The 19171-nt window shown below is 41.4% G+C and overlaps 1 protein-coding gene across 4 annotated transcripts in view; it reads right to left on the bottom strand.

The window, feature by feature from the left end:
- RNLS (renalase, FAD dependent amine oxidase) overlaps positions 1–19171 on the bottom strand; it is a 262142-nt gene that overhangs the window by 8119 nt on the left and 234852 nt on the right. Inside the window, exons 6-7 of one of the 4 annotated variants that reach the window (XM_081824371.1) lie at positions 13382–13500; positions 11594–11799 (exon numbers count right to left, since the gene is read on the bottom strand). The exons of 1 other annotated variant lie outside the window; for it this stretch is intronic. In XM_081824371.1, coding sequence (XP_081680497.1) covers positions 11793–11799; positions 13382–13500 — 126 coding nt within the window. In that variant the 3' untranslated portion in view covers positions 11594–11792. Of the gene's footprint in view, positions 1–11593; positions 11800–12981; positions 13501–16931; positions 17144–19171 lie in introns of those variants that run through there. 2 more of the 4 variants (XM_081824370.1, XM_081824374.1) reach the window with 2 other exon arrangements.

Here is a 19171-nt window from a genome sequence, read left to right as displayed (position 1 = left end):
GTGACGTCCTGCCAGGTCATTTTTTTGCTAGTGAGTGACCACATTTCTCAAATACTAATTAATGCCTCACCACTGGACAGAGGGTTGGTGCCATCCCGACTCGCAAGGAAACACCTTTCCTGATGACCCCAGCGGAGCCCCCAGGAATGAGCTCATTTCCCAGAAGGGTTTCTTCACCTAAACATCAACTCCTTGTTCTGGGGGAATAAAACAAGAAATGCCTTTGGAGTGTCTCTTAAGCTTCTAGAAAGCCAGGCTTCTGCATGCTGAGGTGGCTTCCATGCCCTCATACATAAACTGCTCTGGGCAGGCTGGTGGCCTGTTTGATAATCTGAGGTCTAGCAAAGATTTAGCTCTAAGAGGTCACCAAGAGGTCATGGTCTCAATGATTTCCTCTGTTATTTGTCTTTGGCTTGCGGTATTGGTGCCTGCCTTTGATAGAAGGCCTTTCTACCACCACGGCACCGAAGCAAGCATTTCAGGGCTTTGGTTTGAGGTGAAGTGTTGGCTCCTAGCGCTGTGAAATGTCGCTGAGTAAATCTGAGAGTATCTAATTCTGTCCTCTGCTGATGAGCAACTTCATTTCTCGGGGTTCACCGGGGGCGCTTCCCAGGCTCGGAACAAGAAAGGGATTGTCTTGGTGAGGTCGGCAGGTTTTCTTTTGAGTAACTCCATTCTCAGTTCCTTGGGAGAACTCCTTTTGCCGTGAGATGGAGAGAAAAGCATTTCTGAGGCCTCCAGAGTGCATCTCTGCTTTCTACACGGTTCGAGACTCCCCGGCCCCGGCCACTGAGGCTGACCTAGCTTTGGATTTCTCTTCTTAGTGTGAGCAAACCTTCCGGGCAGCTCACAAGCAAACCACAGGGGCATCCTTGCTCTGGAAAGCTCAGAAGGCTCTCGGATCCCCAGAGCGCTGGGGAGGATTTCTCAGCTCATTTCCTGTTCTGTTGTGATTTCAGACACCTGTTAGCTCCCATCTGGGGCAGAGAAGCCCGGATTGCATAGGATTTCGATCAGACATGAGGGGCCTGAATCCAATACCCGGCACTTTGGCCCGGAAAATCGGTGGCATTATTTATGCCCTCTGTTCTTGTTCCCTCAAAAAAGCATCCTGGCCCATGGAGACACGAGGTCCCTTTCTGTGTGATGCGCCACCCTCTGCCACAGAGCGTGGGCAGAGACCGTGTGCTGAGCTGGGCCATGTGCATCAGAGGACAGGATGGGCCATGTGCTGGAGCCCTGTGCTCTGGGGGGAGGAGAGCTCTGGGCGCTGCCAGAAGGGCGAGGAGTGCATAGGACAGGGAGATGTCCAGGGAGGCAAGTCCCCAGAACAGCCTGTCCCTTCTCATGGCAGCCGGCCTGCCCCAGCCTCCTGGGCCCTCCAGGTTTGGATGCAGGGAGAACTGTTGGGCTAAACAGGATGAGAGCAGGGATGTACTTCACGGACCCTCTTTCATGGCAGGATTTTCTAGATGAAACCCAGCTTACATAGAGACCCAGGGCACCGAAGCCAACGTATTACAAAATTATGGCCACTCTTCACCATGTGTCAGCATTCTCGATCTTTCTCTTTCTGTTATTTTAATTAGAAAAGCAAAACAAAACAAAACACTTTTTGGCTCACAAATTGCTATTACAAACCACGTCTGAGTTACAGCCCATATTTTGAAAAGCCCCATAGCATTAGTACTTAAAGCAACACCCAGGAACCTTATGTGATCTGGGTCCCGGGGCACTTCCCCAGAGATTCTAGTTCAGTCTCAGGGCCCCAGAGCTGCATTTTGTGTTCGCCTAACTCGAATAGGACCATGGGGAGGGCAGGAAACTGTTTTGATCCCTGATCTTCCCCACGTGTTTTGAATGGAGGGCTCTCGGTCGATGTTGGTTGGACAAATGAATGATGGAAAAGCAGGCCTGGTGATTTAGATTTGTGCCCCCAAGATTACTACTATGTTTGATATGCCTTTTAATTTTTTTTTTGTGGGGTCACATTTTACTTGAATATAATTTCAAGCATACAGAAACAATGCAAAACTAAGACAAAGACCCCCATTTATCGTTCACCTAAATTTCTAGTTTAGTTCCTTTTGTATATTCTCGCTCTCCCTTCCATCCATCCATTTAGCTATCTATCATCTGTCTACCAATTATCTATCAGCTACTTATCTATGTATCTATGTATATATCTACCTATCACCTATCAGCCTTAACCTATAGATAGATATAGCCAATATTCTTTTCTTCTGAACCATCTGAGAGTTCATTGTGGACAAAATGCCCATTTACTGCTAAATAGTCAATATATATTTTCTAAGAATGCAAACATTCTTTCCTGCAGGTTACAGTGTGAGGCCCCTTAGATCAGAGGCTAACTGCCAAATAACTAAACAGTGGGCAAGGCTGATCTTCAGCTATCTTCACTGGTGACTTCAAGTGACTCCATCCTCCCTCCAGCCCCATCCAGCACACTTCCCCCTGTATCTGTATTACTGTCTTGGATTTTATAATGCAGATAGTCAGATGATCTCTAGTCTCAGCATTTGCTTTGAGATCCTACATTGGAAGCAGCTTTAAGTCTTCTAATCTGGGGATTCCTAAGTGCAGAAATTATCTGACTGCTTCCTCTGAAGGCCCTGGGGAAATTCAAAGCAAATATAAATTACCAGACATCAGTCCCGGAGCTTCGATTCAGGTCGATGGAGGTGTGTGCCCAGGAATCTGCATTCTACCACCTCCCCCTCCCCCAGATGGCTGGAGTCAGCCAGGGCTGGGAAGCAGAGTCCTCACGACCCGTTCCCGCTGTGGAATACTCCAGTGGGTGGTCACCCAGCCTCTGATGGGACACTTCCCAGGATGGCAGAGAGATGCCCCCAGAGATCTGCTCCACGTTGGACATTTCTGCTTGTTGGAAGTGCCTTTCTGATAATACTAGCTTCACTTGTTCTCCTGCTGCTCCTGGTCCTAGTTCTGCCCTTTGAAGCACCTTAAAACAAGGTCAATTGGCTGCCTGTTTGCTCATCGTAAAGCTATAGACAAAGTATAAAATGGAGAAAACAAAAACCAGAAAAAGTATAAAAATTGCTCAAAATCCCACCACTGCGAGCACCTTGTTAAGATTTCAGTATATTTCCTTTGGTCTTCATATATGTCTACACATAAATGCACATTATACACACCGTGTGTTTTAAAAGAATGAAGATCATAATATGTTCCGGTCTGAATGTTACATATTTTAGGTTTCCTCTCTTAACGATATATCATAAGAATTATTCCAGATAGGTAAATGTGCTTGGGAAGCACCTTTTCAAGTGACTACATTAAATGCCACTGTTTTGATCTATTGGAATTTATTCAAATGCTTCCTATTACTGTTGACTTAGGTTGTTTCCAGGTTTTCACTATTATAAGTAGTACTGGAAATGCACATATTACAAATAAATCATTGTCTGCATCCTTGATTATTCCTTTGAGCCGGTTTCTTAGAAGTGTGATTATTGAGTCAAAAACATGCTTAAGAAACCACATTTATACAGACTGCCAGGTTATGATGCAGAGAGGCTGTGAACATTTTAACTTCTGTCCCTTTTGATCTCTTTTTAGAATTTAGTAATTTTTTAAAAGATGCTAATTTGCATTTCACTGCGGTTTTTAACCTGCACACTTTTGTTTAGTCATGAAGCAGAACATGATTGTATATATATGTAAGTATATACTATTTATACATCCTTGTACATAAAGTATATATTTACACACATGTATATGTATATATATGTTGTGTGTGTGTGTATATATATATACACATACATAGACACACACACATCCATACATATGTGTATATATTTTGAATACTTGCTAGGCAAAACATGTTTATATATATTGATTAGTGTGAGTATTTTGTTCCTCTTTTTTGGCCATTTCTGTTAAGTCGGATGTTAAGTAGAAAAGAAATATAATGAGAGAGGGGCCTCACTCTCACAGATTGGTAAATGGTTTTCTCCCCCTTTTGTAAGAAATAGCAATTTCTTCTATCTGTATAGTTCTTAAAAAAAGAAAGAAAAATGCCAAAATTTTAACTTCTTTTTAAAAAATTTTTTATTTATTCCTTTGAGACAGAGAGAGAGCATAAGTAGGGGAGAGAGGCAGAGGGAGAGGGAGAAGCAGACTCCCTGGTGAGCATATAATATACTTTTACTATAAATCATTTTAAAGTAGTATTTTAATAATTGATCTGTTTTAAATATTTGTATTTTCCTCTGTTTTTTAGGGGGATGCATATTTGTTTATATTTACCCATTTAATCCATCTGGAAATTATTGTAATGCATGGTATAAGGATAGAGTCACATTTGATTTCTTTCCCTTCCTTCCTTCTTTCCTTCCTCCCTCCCTTCCTTTTTCTTTCTTTCTTTCTTTTCTTTCTTCTTTCTTTCTTTCTTTCTTTCTACCAAAGAGCTAGCCAAATTTCCTCAAATCATTTGTTGAATAAATTGTCCTTTCTCATTCCTTTTGAATGCTCCCTTTATCACATTGAGTGTTTTACAGCCATTTTTTTCATTGTTTTTTGTCACTTCTAGAACCAATGGTAAACTTCTTCATTTATCTAATTTTACAGTATGTCTTAATAGCTGATAAGTCCCAGGTTTATGACTTTCTTGCTCATAAACTACTAGATATTTTCACCTGTAAATTTTTTTGATGAACTTTAGAATTATTTTTTTGTGTTAAAAATGTCTATTGTGATTATGTTTAATTCATAAATTAATTAGAGGGAAATGAAAAAATTAATAATATTTACTATTCCCCTTCATGAATATGGTATATCTTCCTACTTATTCAAATGTTTAAAATATATCATTTGGCAAAATTTCAAATCATTTCCTTGTATAAATTCTGGATATATCTTCTCAGAATATTCCTTTCCATTCTATGTTTTTTGTTAATAAAAATACATACAAGATATATTTGCATTGATTATACTATTAAAAGTTATTGATCTTTGCATATTTGTATTTAGCCTCCCTAGCCATTTCTCATTAATTCCAGAAGTTAGTTCAACTGAGTTTTCTCAGAGTATAATCATATTGATGGCAGTCATAACTATTTTGTCTTTTTTTTTTTTTAAGACTTTATTTATTTATGAAAGAGAGAGAGAGCAGGGGGAGGAGCCCAGGGAGAGGGACAAGCAGACTCTGCGCTGGGCGCCAAGCCGAGGTGGGGCTCTACCTCAGGACCCTGAGATTATGACCTGGGCTGAAACCAAGAGTCAGAAGCTTAACTGACTGAGCCACCCACGCATCCCCTATTTTGTCTCTCTTTCCCTATGTTCACATTTTAAAAAATGTTCCATGCCTTAATGCATTCCCTAGAAATTTCAAAACATTGATGTGAGGAGCTTTGACTTCTTCCCAATTTAATGCAGATGATTCTAGTGAGTTGTTCTTAATTGCGATGTTTGTTATGGTTTTAGAATAGTCTATCCCTCTAAGGTAGTGGCCCCCTTTTCTGAGTTTACCATAAGCCTTTACCAGTAATCTAAGTTAATTTTATGACACAATTTTCAGCATCTATTGAAATAATTATAAGGTTTTTATTATTGCAACTATTAACATGAATTACCGAATGAATGGATTTCCTAATTATAGGCACATTGTCTTAGGTCTTTCCTATAACACAGAGCTTACTTTTCTCAATTGAGTGACACTTGCCGATTTTTTTTCTCCATAGTGGTCTCTGTACCATTGACATTTTGTTTTCTGACAATCTTTTGGTTTGCAGCAAATAGTTTGTTTTCCAAAGGGTAAATAAACATGGCCTATTGTAATGGTTAAAACCATGCGTGAGTGAGTTTGAGGTTGTGACTGTCTGACAGAAGTGAGTACTATACTGGTGCATTTTTGTTCTATGGGATCATTCTGTACCAGCAATGTTTCCCTTTGGTACTTACTAAAATTAGAGTAAGAAATGAGTAAGTATACATGTGATTGGTACTTTCGCCACCTTTAAATCAATTCTAATAAAAGAATACCAAGAAAATGAAAATGTAAGCCAGTAAACCTTCACTGCCTGTTATTGGTAGGTAATTAACCACAGGAGCAGAATTTGCTGCCATGTGAGCTATGCTGTTTCCATGGGGGAAAGCATCACCTCGCCCACTCTGGCTCACAATGTGTTCACACACACACACCAACTACACAGAGACGGACCCTTCCACATGCTGTCTTTCTAGAAGTTTCTCCTGGCTTTTTTAGAATATAGTGCTCGTTTTCACTTAAATGTTTTCTTCTTTTAATCATTGAATTATTCAACAAAAATATATTCAGGGTCTACTAGGTGACCTACTGTGTGCTAGGTGTTGGGGAAACATTTTAGATAATTTAGACATGATCCCTGTCTTTACAGAACTTGCTTACATATCCACCAGTAAGACTCGAAGTTTTTTCATTCTCATTTTTTGTCCCTTGTCAGAATTTAGAAGTTGTTTTCCATTTCTTTTGCTACACATTTTAAGTACGTAATCTAGCTTCCTAATTGCTGACGGTCTGAATGTTCTCGAATTAGTATTCTCGAAGCAGTATGTGCCGGGCATGATTCTGGATACTGGGGATTCCACAGTAAAGGAAAAAGACAAAGATCTTTGTCCCCACAGAGCTTGCTATATTTTAGTGAAACCCCAATTCCAAAGCTTTGTAAGATTTATTCAACTTTAATATGCTATGTATACCATATACCACAATATGCTATGTATAGGCACTAAACAAAAAAAAAAGGAAAAAAGAAAAGAAAAAGTGAAGCAAGCATTCTGGAAAGAGAGCAATGCATAAGTTGGTGCAGAAAAGGGATTTCTGGTTCGTAATTATTTAAATTGAAATTCACATAACCTCCTTCTCCAGGTAATTCAATTATCTGTAGTTCTAATAAATTCCAATATATATATGTCTCCAGCTTTTCAGGTAGGATAACACAACACAGACTCAGCAGGCTTCTGTAGTCTGGCATATTACTTTGCTTGAATTTTTGGCTTCGTAGGCAGAAACCTTTAAATAGTAGGCAAAATGATGAGAAGTGAAGCATAAGTGTTTATTAGGCAGTTTCAAATGGTAGAGCAGTGCTCCCACATCTTCCCACCCTCCAAATAAGGTCCTGACAAATACTTGCAGGCAGCATAAAGTAGGAACTTTCTGAGATCACCTATTGACTCTGAAGAGAAATGATGTAGTTGGAGTGGAGAGAAGGTACTGTTGTGATTATCTCCTCTATTGTGGATAAGGCTGGTGCATTTTTGTTCTATGGGATCATTCTGTACCAGCAATGTTTCCCTTTGGTACTTACTAAAATTAGAATAAGAAATGTTAATTAGTTGAATTCATTCATTCGCTAGATCAACAGATTTTTGCTGTGTACTTCCTATATGTCAGGCCCTGCTTTTGTGGGTCTTGTGGTTTAGGTGGTAGGTAGACGCTGAATGAGTAAGTATACATGTGATTGGTATCACAAGGGAGGGAAGATTTGATTGGCTCATGGGAAACGGGGTGCCGTGTATGTTAAATAGCACAGCAGTAAGCCCTAAGAGCATTCATTCATTCATTCACTCAAGAGTCAACAAGGATTTCTGAACACAAATGAATCTGCGCCTGAACTTACAGTGGCACCTGAACATAGTCCCTGGTGCGTTTTATAAACACTGACCCGGCTTCCTAGCTGGGGTCTAACCAACTGAGCCACCCAGGCGCCCCATCTAGCTGGGGTCTAAAGCATCTATACTACCTACAAATGCAGTGGTGGTTATGAGAGAAGATTATTTTCTTTTCCTTCTTTTTCTTTAAAGACTTTTATTCATTTATCTGAGAGAGAGTGAAAGCGAGAGAGATCACAGAGGCAGAGGGTGAAGCAAACTCCTTGCTGAGCAGGGAGCCCGATGCGGGGCTCAATCCCAAGACCCTGAGATCATGACCTGAGCCGACGGCAGACGCTTCACCGACTGAGCCACCCAGGCGTCCCAAGAGAGGATTATTTTCAGAAGTCATATCTCACTAATGATAATAGTAATACTAACAGCTAAAATTTATTGAGCATGTTCTAGGTGCAGAACACATGCTAAACCCTTTACATTGGATATTCTATAACCCTCAGAATAACCCTAAGGTCGGTAAAATTAGTATCTCCATTTTACAGATGAACGCCCTGAGGCTTAGAGACATAAGAAACTGGCCCAAGATCACGCATCTAGTAGGTGGTGGATTTGAGAGGTCATGGAACCCACCACCATGTCAGGGGAACTTACCAGGAGTTAGGTTTCATTTTTAAATGAAGGCCAGGGACAGGAAATGAATCTGCATACTTAGCCAAACATGTTAAGAATGTGAAAATAACTCACTCCTAGTTTTTACAGTGTTTCAGAATAAATAATCTGAAGGAGCCTGTCCAAGCATGCAGCTTTTTGCACACATGCTTGCAAAGGAGAAGACAGTGTTCACTGCAGAGAATGTTCCTACATTTTCCACCTGCCCTACTCCTGGTAATGACTTATCCTGGTTTCTTTTCAAGGCCTGCAGCTGAGCAAACCACATTACCTCCCAAGGGACAGGTGTCTGCTTACCACTTGGAGCAGGACAAGAGAAAGTGGCCCGTAGCTGGTCTCAGGTGGACACTACCATTATGTTACACAAAGGCTGGGAGAAACCCAGAGCTTTTAAGCTTCTGTGTTTCGCCGTATCTGCGATCAACACACATGCTCCCCTTACCATCAACTCTTCCAAGCGTCCTATGTAAATGCAGAGGAAACTGGCCTTCACGGGAGCCTGGAGGCACCAGGAGGATCAGCTCATCCTCTTCCTCTTCTTCCCGTTCATCACTGCTATTAACCATTTATTAAGCACTTACTGCGTGTCCAGCACTCTGCTAAGGTTGTGTGCACGTTCATGCCTCACAACAATCTTAGGAGATAAACGGGATAAAATTCTTGAACTCCTTTCTCAGATGATGAAGCAGGCTGTGAGGTTATTTAACTGCCTCAAGGTCACGCAATGAGGAGCAAAGTCTGGATTAAAACACGGATCTATTCAGCTTCTGAGGATGCGCTCTTAACGGCAAAGCTACACGGCTTGCCTTCAAGGATTTACAATAAGGCATAGGATCAAGGAACAATGGACCAGATGTGTGGATCTAAGATAAGCCTGTATTTACATAAAGTGATAGGGCTGAGGTTTAGAGGTTCTTAATCTGGGGTCCACAGACCTCTGAGTGTCTAAAAATAGATTGCAGAGGCCTGTAACCCTCTAGAACAGGAGTCAGCAATTTTTTTCTTAAAGGACCAGATAGTAACTATTTTAGGCTTTGCAGTCCCTATGGTCTCTGTCGCAATCACTCATCTCTACTGTTGTAATGCAAAAACAGCCACAGACAATACAAAGGAATGGGCAAGGCTGTGTGCAATAAAACTTTATTTACAAAAATAGGCAGCTAGCAAGCAGGCTCTAAAATGGTGTGTGAATTCTATGTGTCTATGTGCATTTTCATTGTTACTAGGTGAAGATTCATAGTTTTCTATAGTTTCTCATGAAGATTCAAAATCCAAGATGGCTGAGAACTGGTCTAAATGGTCTCCAAGCCTGTCCAAACCCAGACATTCCCAGATTCTATGATTCTACATGTGTTTTAAATTAACACTCTCTTAAAGACTCTCTCACTAGCAGGCTCATCTAAGGCAGATGAGCCTCTTAAGTGGATTATAATCACCATCCGTGGAGAAGGAAACAAAGAACATATCCCATTTCCACCTTCCCTGGCTTACCTGTCCAGATGGTCCTGGCGGGAACACAAACACATTGCCTACTGGAATACAGCAGCTCAGTCCTGCCCCAGGCTCGTGTGAGCTTTGCTGAAGCTGCTTCTTCTATGTTCCACTGAGCCTTCTCCGCTGAAAGCACTCAGTTGTTTTAACCACAGCGATGCGCAGTTTGGACTCGTGGAGTCAGCCAGGTCAGCCCAGGTACGGTGCGGAGGGTGGGACGTTGTTGGATGCGTTTGACTGACACATCTCCGCATCTGTTCAGGGACCCCCTCCCAAGAAAACCTAGTTCTTTCTCTTTGGATTTCCCAGCTTCTTGAGTTAGAGCATCTTTTCTACTGCCTGCAATGACACCAAGGTGGACCTTTACCCCACCTCCCACTCCATGGGACTTGTCTGCCCCTAACTGGACTCTTTGGGTGGACACCGCTGATAATGGTCCCTTGTGCCCACTGCAGAGCCTGGTACCATGCATGCTTTGTGTGTATTTTTTAGGTTATTAGTGCCAAGATCCCCGAAAGCTTAGTCAGTTTTAAATTCTCGCATTACTTCTGAAAATCAAAATAATGATTGTCCAGTCACCTCGAAGAAAAAGCCAGATTGACTGCTTTAAATTTTAGGGTGGGGAAAAAGCGATATATTAAAACAAGGAATCACAAATACTATGAATCACAACGTGATTGCACTTCGATTCCAGGTTTCTGAGAATGGAGGATTGGGCCTGGAGGAAGAAACAGGAGAAAAAGCAGAAGGGGAGAAAGGCAGGACAGAGGTCAGGAGAAGGACACAGGGAACGACGAGCCCGACGGGTTCACAGAGGGAAGGACAGGTGCGCAGGGGTCTGCATGCTTAGCCAACCGTGCCTGCGCTGAAACTCAGCATCACCAAGATGCAGCTATTTGTCAGAGCCAGCGACCCCCGAGGAAGGAAATAAGCCAGCAAATGAAAATCACGGGAAGATCCATCATTCAGCCAGGACTTATGGAGACTTTATTCCGTATCAGACGCCTGTATATATCACATCAGCGTTAGTGTTAGCTCTCTGAAATGAAGCCTCATGAGAGAGCCACATACATAGTGAGGACCGTACCTCCAACTAGTATTTTGGTTCAGCTTTGGTGACCATGTTCATCCAGCAGCAGTGTGGTGCCTTGTAAATAGAAAAGGGTTATAGACGTGTGGGCTCCTCTTCTGGCATATCGTTATGTATATTATATATAAAGTATATACTCGTACATACATATATATATATGTACTTGGATGAATATATACTTTATATACAATATATATGTATGTACTTGGATGAGTGTGTATGTGTGTGTGTATGTATACATATATATATGTACTCGGATGAGTATAAAATACCATTGTACATGTAAAATTGACCTTGTTCTTTTTACTTAACAAGGTAGTGGGTAGGCGGGGGGTGGGGATGATGGCATTTTGCACAGAAGGCTTGGTGACTCAAGGAAGTGTCCTTTTTTCCCCCTCGGTAATATCTGGTCTGGGATTATTACTGCTTTCTCGATGTTTTTAGACATACTTCTCCCCTTCAGAAATGCCAAAGGTGAAAAATACTATTCCACTGCTATAATTTGTCAACCTTGCTTTCTGAGCAAGAAAGATCTGCATAGACGGTTTAGTAATTAAGCTTTTCAACACTGCATCATAAAGTTTTATTCTGGTGAAGGCTATATTTATCAGCTAACAAGTATTAAATCACCCCACCACTCCAGCCGTTTCTCACTTAAATACGCTCCTTTCAAAACAGAGCAGCTTTCCTTGGCTGGCTTGATTTAATAAAAGCTCTTGTTTGCAAATACCACAGTGCTGTGTGGTCCTGCGGGCTGACATACATCCACCTTTGCAAGTGCTCCAGATGCTTGCCGACCCCTACTTCCAGGGGCATCGGATGCCCTCGCCCTGGGTCTTTCAGGGCATCCTGGCCATCTGAGTTTCGTGGCCCTCTAGGATGGCCTCCAGCACAAGATATTTTTCTTCCTGGTTCAATTTCTAAAGGGAAAGAGGTGAATGAAAATAAACAACACAAGCGGTGGATACATTTTATTTCCTCATTTGAGCGGCAGGCAATTGGCCTCTTCCTCGCAGAGATGGATCTACGTGTAAAATGAGTTTTCAAAACGACTCAAATGGCGAAGTAATGATGATCTACATACTAAGCAGGCTTGAGCTTTTTCCTGTATGTGCCATAGATTTTTCAAAACAGATGCGGAATTATTAGGGAATTAGAAGGAGTAGATATTAAAAGTCATCAGTAATGACTTAGATGAATCTTTTCTCTAAGTAACTCACCCCGCCTTCATAAGTCCTATTTTGCTCTTTTCTCTGGAGGATGCGCGTTCATGAGACGAATATAACAACTGTTCTTAAGGCTTCAGGAGGTTATTAATCCAATGGCTCCAGAATGGCATCAGTTAAACACAAGATAGTTAACACATTTGAATGTCTTTTCGGCCATGCTTCCAGGGTAAAACCCAGAGAAAAACAAATGTTAATTAAATATGGGCCAAAATGATGAAAGAAATCTCAGTATCGGTCATCTCATCAAACCAGAAATCACATGCAGTTCCCCCTTCCTTTAGCGACAGGTAGCTGGTTTAGAAGGCCGGGATCAATTTCTGTCCAGCCAGCAGGAAGCAGGTGGGTCACTGAAGCATGTGGGTGATATGCTGAACCTCTAAATTGGCAAATATTGAACTATTTTAAGTGCATCTATTTTCCAGTTCAGTAAATTTTCTTGTTGTATTAAATTCATTAAACTCGACACACTCTAAATGCCACACAGGTCATCCCAGGGACCACATGAAGTTAATGGCACCAGCCATCCGGTAGAGCAAGAGGTAAAAATCAATATATTGTCTCTCAGCTTCTATTTAATTTTTACCTTTCATGTTAGGACTGAATTCTTTTTTAAGGTTAAAAACTATGATATGACTTGGAGAGTCAAGTTGCATCTGGTTATTATGTGAAAATTTGAAGAGGGGTTTCTTTGTCATTCAATTGCCCTCCAAACGATATTCCTTAGAAACAATGACATCTATGACCTACTATTCAGGATGGTTTAATAACTAGAGAGAGACAGAAATTATGCTCCGTTAGCCACAGTTTGGGGGAATCCTGTAGTTCAGCAATTGGCAAAAACACTGAATCAAGGACATACTTGAAGATTAAAAATGAGGATTGGATAATAATTATTCTTTATTTGGAATGGAAATTTTCAAAAGAATAAGGATTTTGGAACATGAACTGTTACTCTGATTGGACATGCTTTTTTGGGAGGGCCATTTGTTATTCTTAAGCACTGTTTTCCTCTAACGAGGAGTAGTCATGACAATTCAGAAACACCATGAAAGGTGCATGGTACAAGGAATTTTCATTCTAGCATGGGTTGTAACTGTCAAAATCATAAAATCAATTTTATACTCCATTTGAAAAATTTTCCAGTAATTTCTCTCAACAAAATAGAGAGCAAAATAATCGATAACAGAAACTTGTGAAAACAAAAACCCGAAGCTCACACAGAGGACAAAGATACAAGTGCTAAACATGGTTCTTTAAAGCTTCTAGAACACACCGGGCAGAAGTGATGCAGCCATCGAAGTTGGACTGGGTGAACGCATCCCCTCCACACACAAGGAAAGGTTTGAGATGAAGAGTCAACTGGCCATGGGAGTTGATGGCAGCATTTGTAACCTGAAAAGGTTAAAAACAACAATAACTACAACACAAAAGGATTGTGGTTGACGTTCTCTGCCCTCTTGTGCTGTGATGTCAGCACCCACCTGAAGAAATCGCCATGTCTCACAAAACCGAGACCCCTAAGCCCCTCTCCTCACCCAAGTAGTCATGCTGACCTTCTCAAATGTTGACATTTTCAGTTAGTTGACACACTTATCAGAACTTGAAAATTAGTAGGTCATGATAGGCTCAATTAGCTGGAAGTACAGTGTTTTTTTTTTTTTTGTATAAGGGGGAAATGATATTCATGAAATTATTTACCAATAATGGAGTCCCTGTGACGTGCTAGACAAGGGAAACAGAAAAGAGAGAAGGAATGTGTCCTTAAGGATTTTCCAGTTCAGCACAGAGTGCGGGCATATGACAGCATCTAAGGGCTAAGACAGGGTGAGTAAGAGGGCACTATGGGAACACCTGGGGGTACCCAACCCAGCACACCCAGATAGAAAAGCCTTCAAAGGGGAGGGGACGGGTCATATCACTTGAGTTCTGATGGACACGTAGGAGTTTAAGAAACAGGGATAAGGCTTTCCAAAGAGAATGAGCAGCAAGCATAAAGGCCCCATAGTCCATGAGCAAGAGAGAACAAAGTGTGTTTTGGAAAGGGGCTAATCAGAAGAAGGGACATGGCTGAGAGGCAAGATAAGAGGCACTTAGTGTTTTGGAATTAAAATGTATAATACTTCTAAACAAAAGTCTATTAAAAATGTAGAATTTACTACTTATGAGGGGCACCTGGGTAGCTCAGTCAGTTGGGTGCCTGATTCTTGGTTTCGGCTCAGGTCAGGGTCATGAGATCGAGCCCCATGTAGGGCTCCACGCTCAGCAGGGAGTCTGCTTGAGATTCTCTCTCTGCCCCTGCCCCGACTTGCACGCTCTCTCTCTCTAAAATAAATAAATAAATAAATCTTTAAAAAAAAAAAAAAAAGAATTTACCACTTATGAGCCAAAGGGGAGAGAATTAGCTAAAGTCTGGGATTTATTTTATTTTATAGAACGAGGTTTATAACATTTGAAATGCTGAAAAGGCATAGAGGTTATTTCCTGAGAAAAATATTCTGAAAATTGGGAAGGATGTTGCTAATAAGCATTCACAGCCAGAAGAATGAGCGGGCGACAGGGGTGTGTGAACACAGTCATCTTGGACATGAGACAGTTTGGCTCCTGGAGAACCAAAACCCCCTAAAAAACAAATCACACAAACTTATTATAAAGGCAATCTTGGGGTGCCCAGCTGACTCAGTCGATAGAGCATGCGACTCTTGATCTTGGGGTTGTGAGTTCGAGCCCCATGTTGGGGGTAGAGTTTACTTAAAAAATAAATCAATAAAATCTCCTCCTTTATAAAAAAAAAAAGTCAATCTCACTTGGGGTTGCTTCCCTGCACAACTTCAGGGCATGACATTCACACAGACTACAACAGGGCAGTTCTGGTCTCTTATACGTGTTCATGGAAAGTAATAGGCTAAGGCCCACAAGGAGTTGTTTATTTAAAAATTACCAAAAAAAATCAAGAAATGTATCAAATGCTATCTGGATTATGGGGTTGAGATTTGGTTCTAGGTAAGCTGAGTTAGTACATGCTTGGACGATTTTTTAAAACCAGAAAAAGTTTGCATAGATTTTTTTATAAGCCATATTTAGCTTTAATAAGGAGGTTAGTTACAATTATTTCTTTGTTGAATCACTAAAGATAGGGACGTTTAAAGTCCTGTGTTGCTCAGATACGAATGTAAAATTTTAAGAGCATCCTCTCGTTTTCCTGGAGGTCACTTGATAGGAGCAGCATCTTTCATACACACTGCAGATAATCTTCTTTAAAAGTTATGCCACAGGGGGTGTCTGGGTGGCTCAGTCGGTGAAGTGTCCAACTCTTGATCTCAGCTCAGGTCTTGATCCCTGGGTCTTGAGTTCAAGCCCCTCATGAGGCTCCTCACCCAGCGTGGAGCCTACTTAAAAATTATACCATAGTTTTATTATGTTCAATTGCAATTTGATTTTTCCCAGCTTTATTGGAGTATAATTGACAAATAAAAATTGTATATATTTAAGGAGTACAACTTGATGTTTTGATACACATATGTATACATTGTAAAATCATCATCATAATCAAGCTAACTAATATATCATCAGCTCAGTTATCATTTTTCCTTCCTTTCCTCTACTCTCCTCTCTTCTCCTCTCCCTTCTTTTCCTCCCTCCCTCCTTTCTTTCTGGTGAATCACTTTATGATCTATCGTCTTAGGAAATTTCAAGACCGCAGTACAGTACTGGTAACTAAGTCATGTTGCTGCACATTAGATCCCCGGAACAGACTTACCCTGTGTCACTGAAACTTCGTACCTTGGACCAACATCTCATTCCCCCCTCCCACCAGCTCCTAGTCTTCACCATTCTACTCTCTGCTTCTATGAGTCTGACTAGTTTAGATTCTGCATAGAAGTGAGCTCATGCAGCATTTGTCTTTCCATAGCTAATAATCTTGAAATCGGCTCACAAGATCTTTGAGTGGATATAACAGACAACACAGAGTGTGGACACTGAAGCACAGACTTGGGTGTTCAGTCAGAGCCTTTAAATTCCTACTTTATTTTATTTTAATTTTTTAAAGATTTTACTTATTTATTTATTTGAGAGAGTGCTTGTGCAAGCAAGGGGAGGAACAGAGGTGTAGGGAGAGGGACAAGCAGGCTCCACACTCAGTGTGGAGCCCGATGCAGGGCTCGATCTCATAACCCTGAGATCATGACCTGAACTGAAATCAAGAGTTGGACGCTTAACCAACTGAGCCACCCAGGCGCCCCTAAATTCCTACTTCAGATAGAATTTAAACAGGTTGGATTATTTGATTTGCCAGTGAAACACTAAGGGAAAACTGTTAGGTTCTCATACATATTAATGATTTCAGAGTGTGAGAGCTGGTAGTCTGAAAACAAGGGATGTTATATAAACATTCAAAATCCAGACAAGACTGGGCAGAAGCTTGGCAGTCTGGGACCATTGAGTAGAGGGGCAAATCATTTTCTGACTTTTAATAGGCCATGAGGGTGCCAGCTATGTTTTCATAGCTCATAATAATGGCCCCAATATTCAAGAACCAGTTCTAATATGCATAAAGTATTACTTGTTAGCATTTCTTGAATGTTTGCTGCATACACATGCTTTACATGTGCACCCATTTAATGAACACAGCCACCCTGTGAGGCGGTTACTGCTATTCTCATTTTATAGAGGAGAACACTGAGACTCAGGAAGATTTGTCACCTGCCCAAGGACAGAGAGCTAGGAGGTGAAGAAACAGAGATCCGAACAGAGCACGCGGACTCCAGAACTCACCCTTCTGACACTTTCAGAAATATTTCCATGAAGACTTGATTATTTATTTATTTATTTATTTATTTATTTAAGATTTCATCCATTTATTTGACAGAGAGAGACACAGCAAGAGAGGGAACACAAGCAGGGGGAGCAGGAGAGGGAGCAGCAGGCTTCCCGTTGAGCAGGGAGTCCGATGTGGGGCTCGATCCCAGGACGTGAGATCACGACCTGAGCTGAAGGCAGACGCTTAACGACTGAGCCACCCAGGCGCCCCTGAAGACTTAATTTAAATAAAACAAACAAAAATGTTTGATAGTCACTGGTAGTTTTATGCATCTGAAAATTCATATAAACAGAGTAACTCATTCATATACATATATACGAATGCACATATGTATAATACAAAATAATGCATGTCCATATATATGTATTATTTTTAAAACAAAACAAAAACTTTGATGGTCTCTTAGCTTAACGCATCTAGAAAATCACATAAATGGGATAGCTCATTCATATGTACTCATATATACATACGTGTATGTCTATATATAATTTACACACACACACACACAAATCTCCATGTGTGGTAAAGTTCTGACACATTTCAGTTGACATCCCGGTACAGATAAACCATCACTACTGCACATTAACAGGTATTAAGCAGGAGGGAGCTGGTGGGAGAACGTTCTGCCCAGGGTGAGCTGACAGTTTGTCGGTGCCGTGTAATTCCGTTTGATGACTGGTACGGGCCAGATGCGAGGTCACGTGGCTGGAAGACTGGGCTGCTGATTGGCCAAGTCTGCAGTTTGGGGAGGAAATCAATCTCACGGCGTTTAGGTGGACTCACCTTGAAGCGTGCTTCAAACACGCTCTTCTTTGTCGTGTTTCTGTGACTTTGAACCAGCCGTCCTGCGGGGTGATGGTGTACCATTCCCCCCTCTTCGCTGCCCTTCTAGAAGCAGCACAAACGTCACCTGCACTGAGGTCTTCGTGCTCTGCCGGGCAGGGCAAGAGCCTTTACAGCGAGTTATTTTATCTGTGATGTTACTTGCTGTTTTGCACTGTAATTACGTCCAGATTTGTCTCCCTTCCTAGACTGCATGCCTCGAAGAGCAGGGGCTGGGCCGCACCAATCCTTGTATCCAAGGCTGGGGATTGTGCCTAGCCTCTATTACGTGTGCAATGAACGTTTATTGAGTTAAAAAAAAAAAAAAAGACAATATCGTACACGCAATTGATCAAATGAAGGTCTTCAAAGGGAACCATTTACACAAAAAGTGTTATTCAGAGGCACCCACTGAGCTGGCAGAAGCTCAAATGGAAGAGATACTGTATTTAGGATGCTCTCAATAGTGACAAATTCAGGGCTGTCCTCTCGTCATGTGAACTGTTTCATGTGAACATCTCATGTGTCATATATGAAGCAGAACCACACAAAGCTGCTGACTCTGCAGGTCACAGATGTTAAATATTGTCCATCTTCACATGGCTTAACCTAATGGGTTCTTTGTGTCGTGATTATTAGCTGTAAACATACACACAAGGAGTCCCTCAGGTGTGAGAATGAAATTAAAGATGACAAGAGAGAGGAGCAGACCAGAAGGCTAACAGCGACTTCAAAATGGGGATTGTCAACAACATGAAGGTGCTAATTAGCAAAAAATAATCCAGCGATACACTTGGTGACATGCATTCTTCCTTCCGCACCTCAGCTGACGGCGAAAGCTCAGGCATCTACCCAAACACAACAATCTTGCTGTGTGGCCTCAAGCACGGCCATATTTTAGGTTGATCCATTCTAGTTAGCTGTCCAGCCCATGATTTGGTTCCTTAAAACCAACCTTTCCGAAATGTGGCACTAAGGGACATCCATGTGGGCACAGCAAGATGAGGTCTCACCGGTTCTAACCCTACATGCTCAACCAACCTGATAAGAAAATGTGACAACATTTCAACAATTAGCTTCTTGCTCCTGCATTTCCTCACTTGTCAGAGATGTAAATTATACTGTACTTCACTGAATCTAAGGCACGGTCAACCGGAAGACGCACCAGTATTTTATGCGCCAATGAGGAAGAAAAATGGTGGCAACGTGACACATAGCTTTATATTTACTAGAATAGTTCTCTTGTACTTATCTACAAGTAGTTCTTTTGCAAAACTAGAAAGGACATAAAAGAGGAATACTGGTTAAGCCGTTCCAAAAATGTCTTCGCATATAGAGCGTGACTTCCCCACTCTAACTCAGAGTTGTCCACATCCGTGCTCCTCCCCACATCACAGTCTGTCCTCTGTGCCTCCTAGAGCA

Source organism: Leptonychotes weddellii, chromosome 6, assembly GCF_054177405.1.
Source record: "Leptonychotes weddellii isolate Sample4059 chromosome 6, ASM5417740v2, whole genome shotgun sequence".
Classification (NCBI taxonomy): Eukaryota; Metazoa; Chordata; class Mammalia; order Carnivora; family Phocidae; genus Leptonychotes; species Leptonychotes weddellii.
This window is presented reverse-complemented; position numbering and strand designations above follow the sequence as displayed.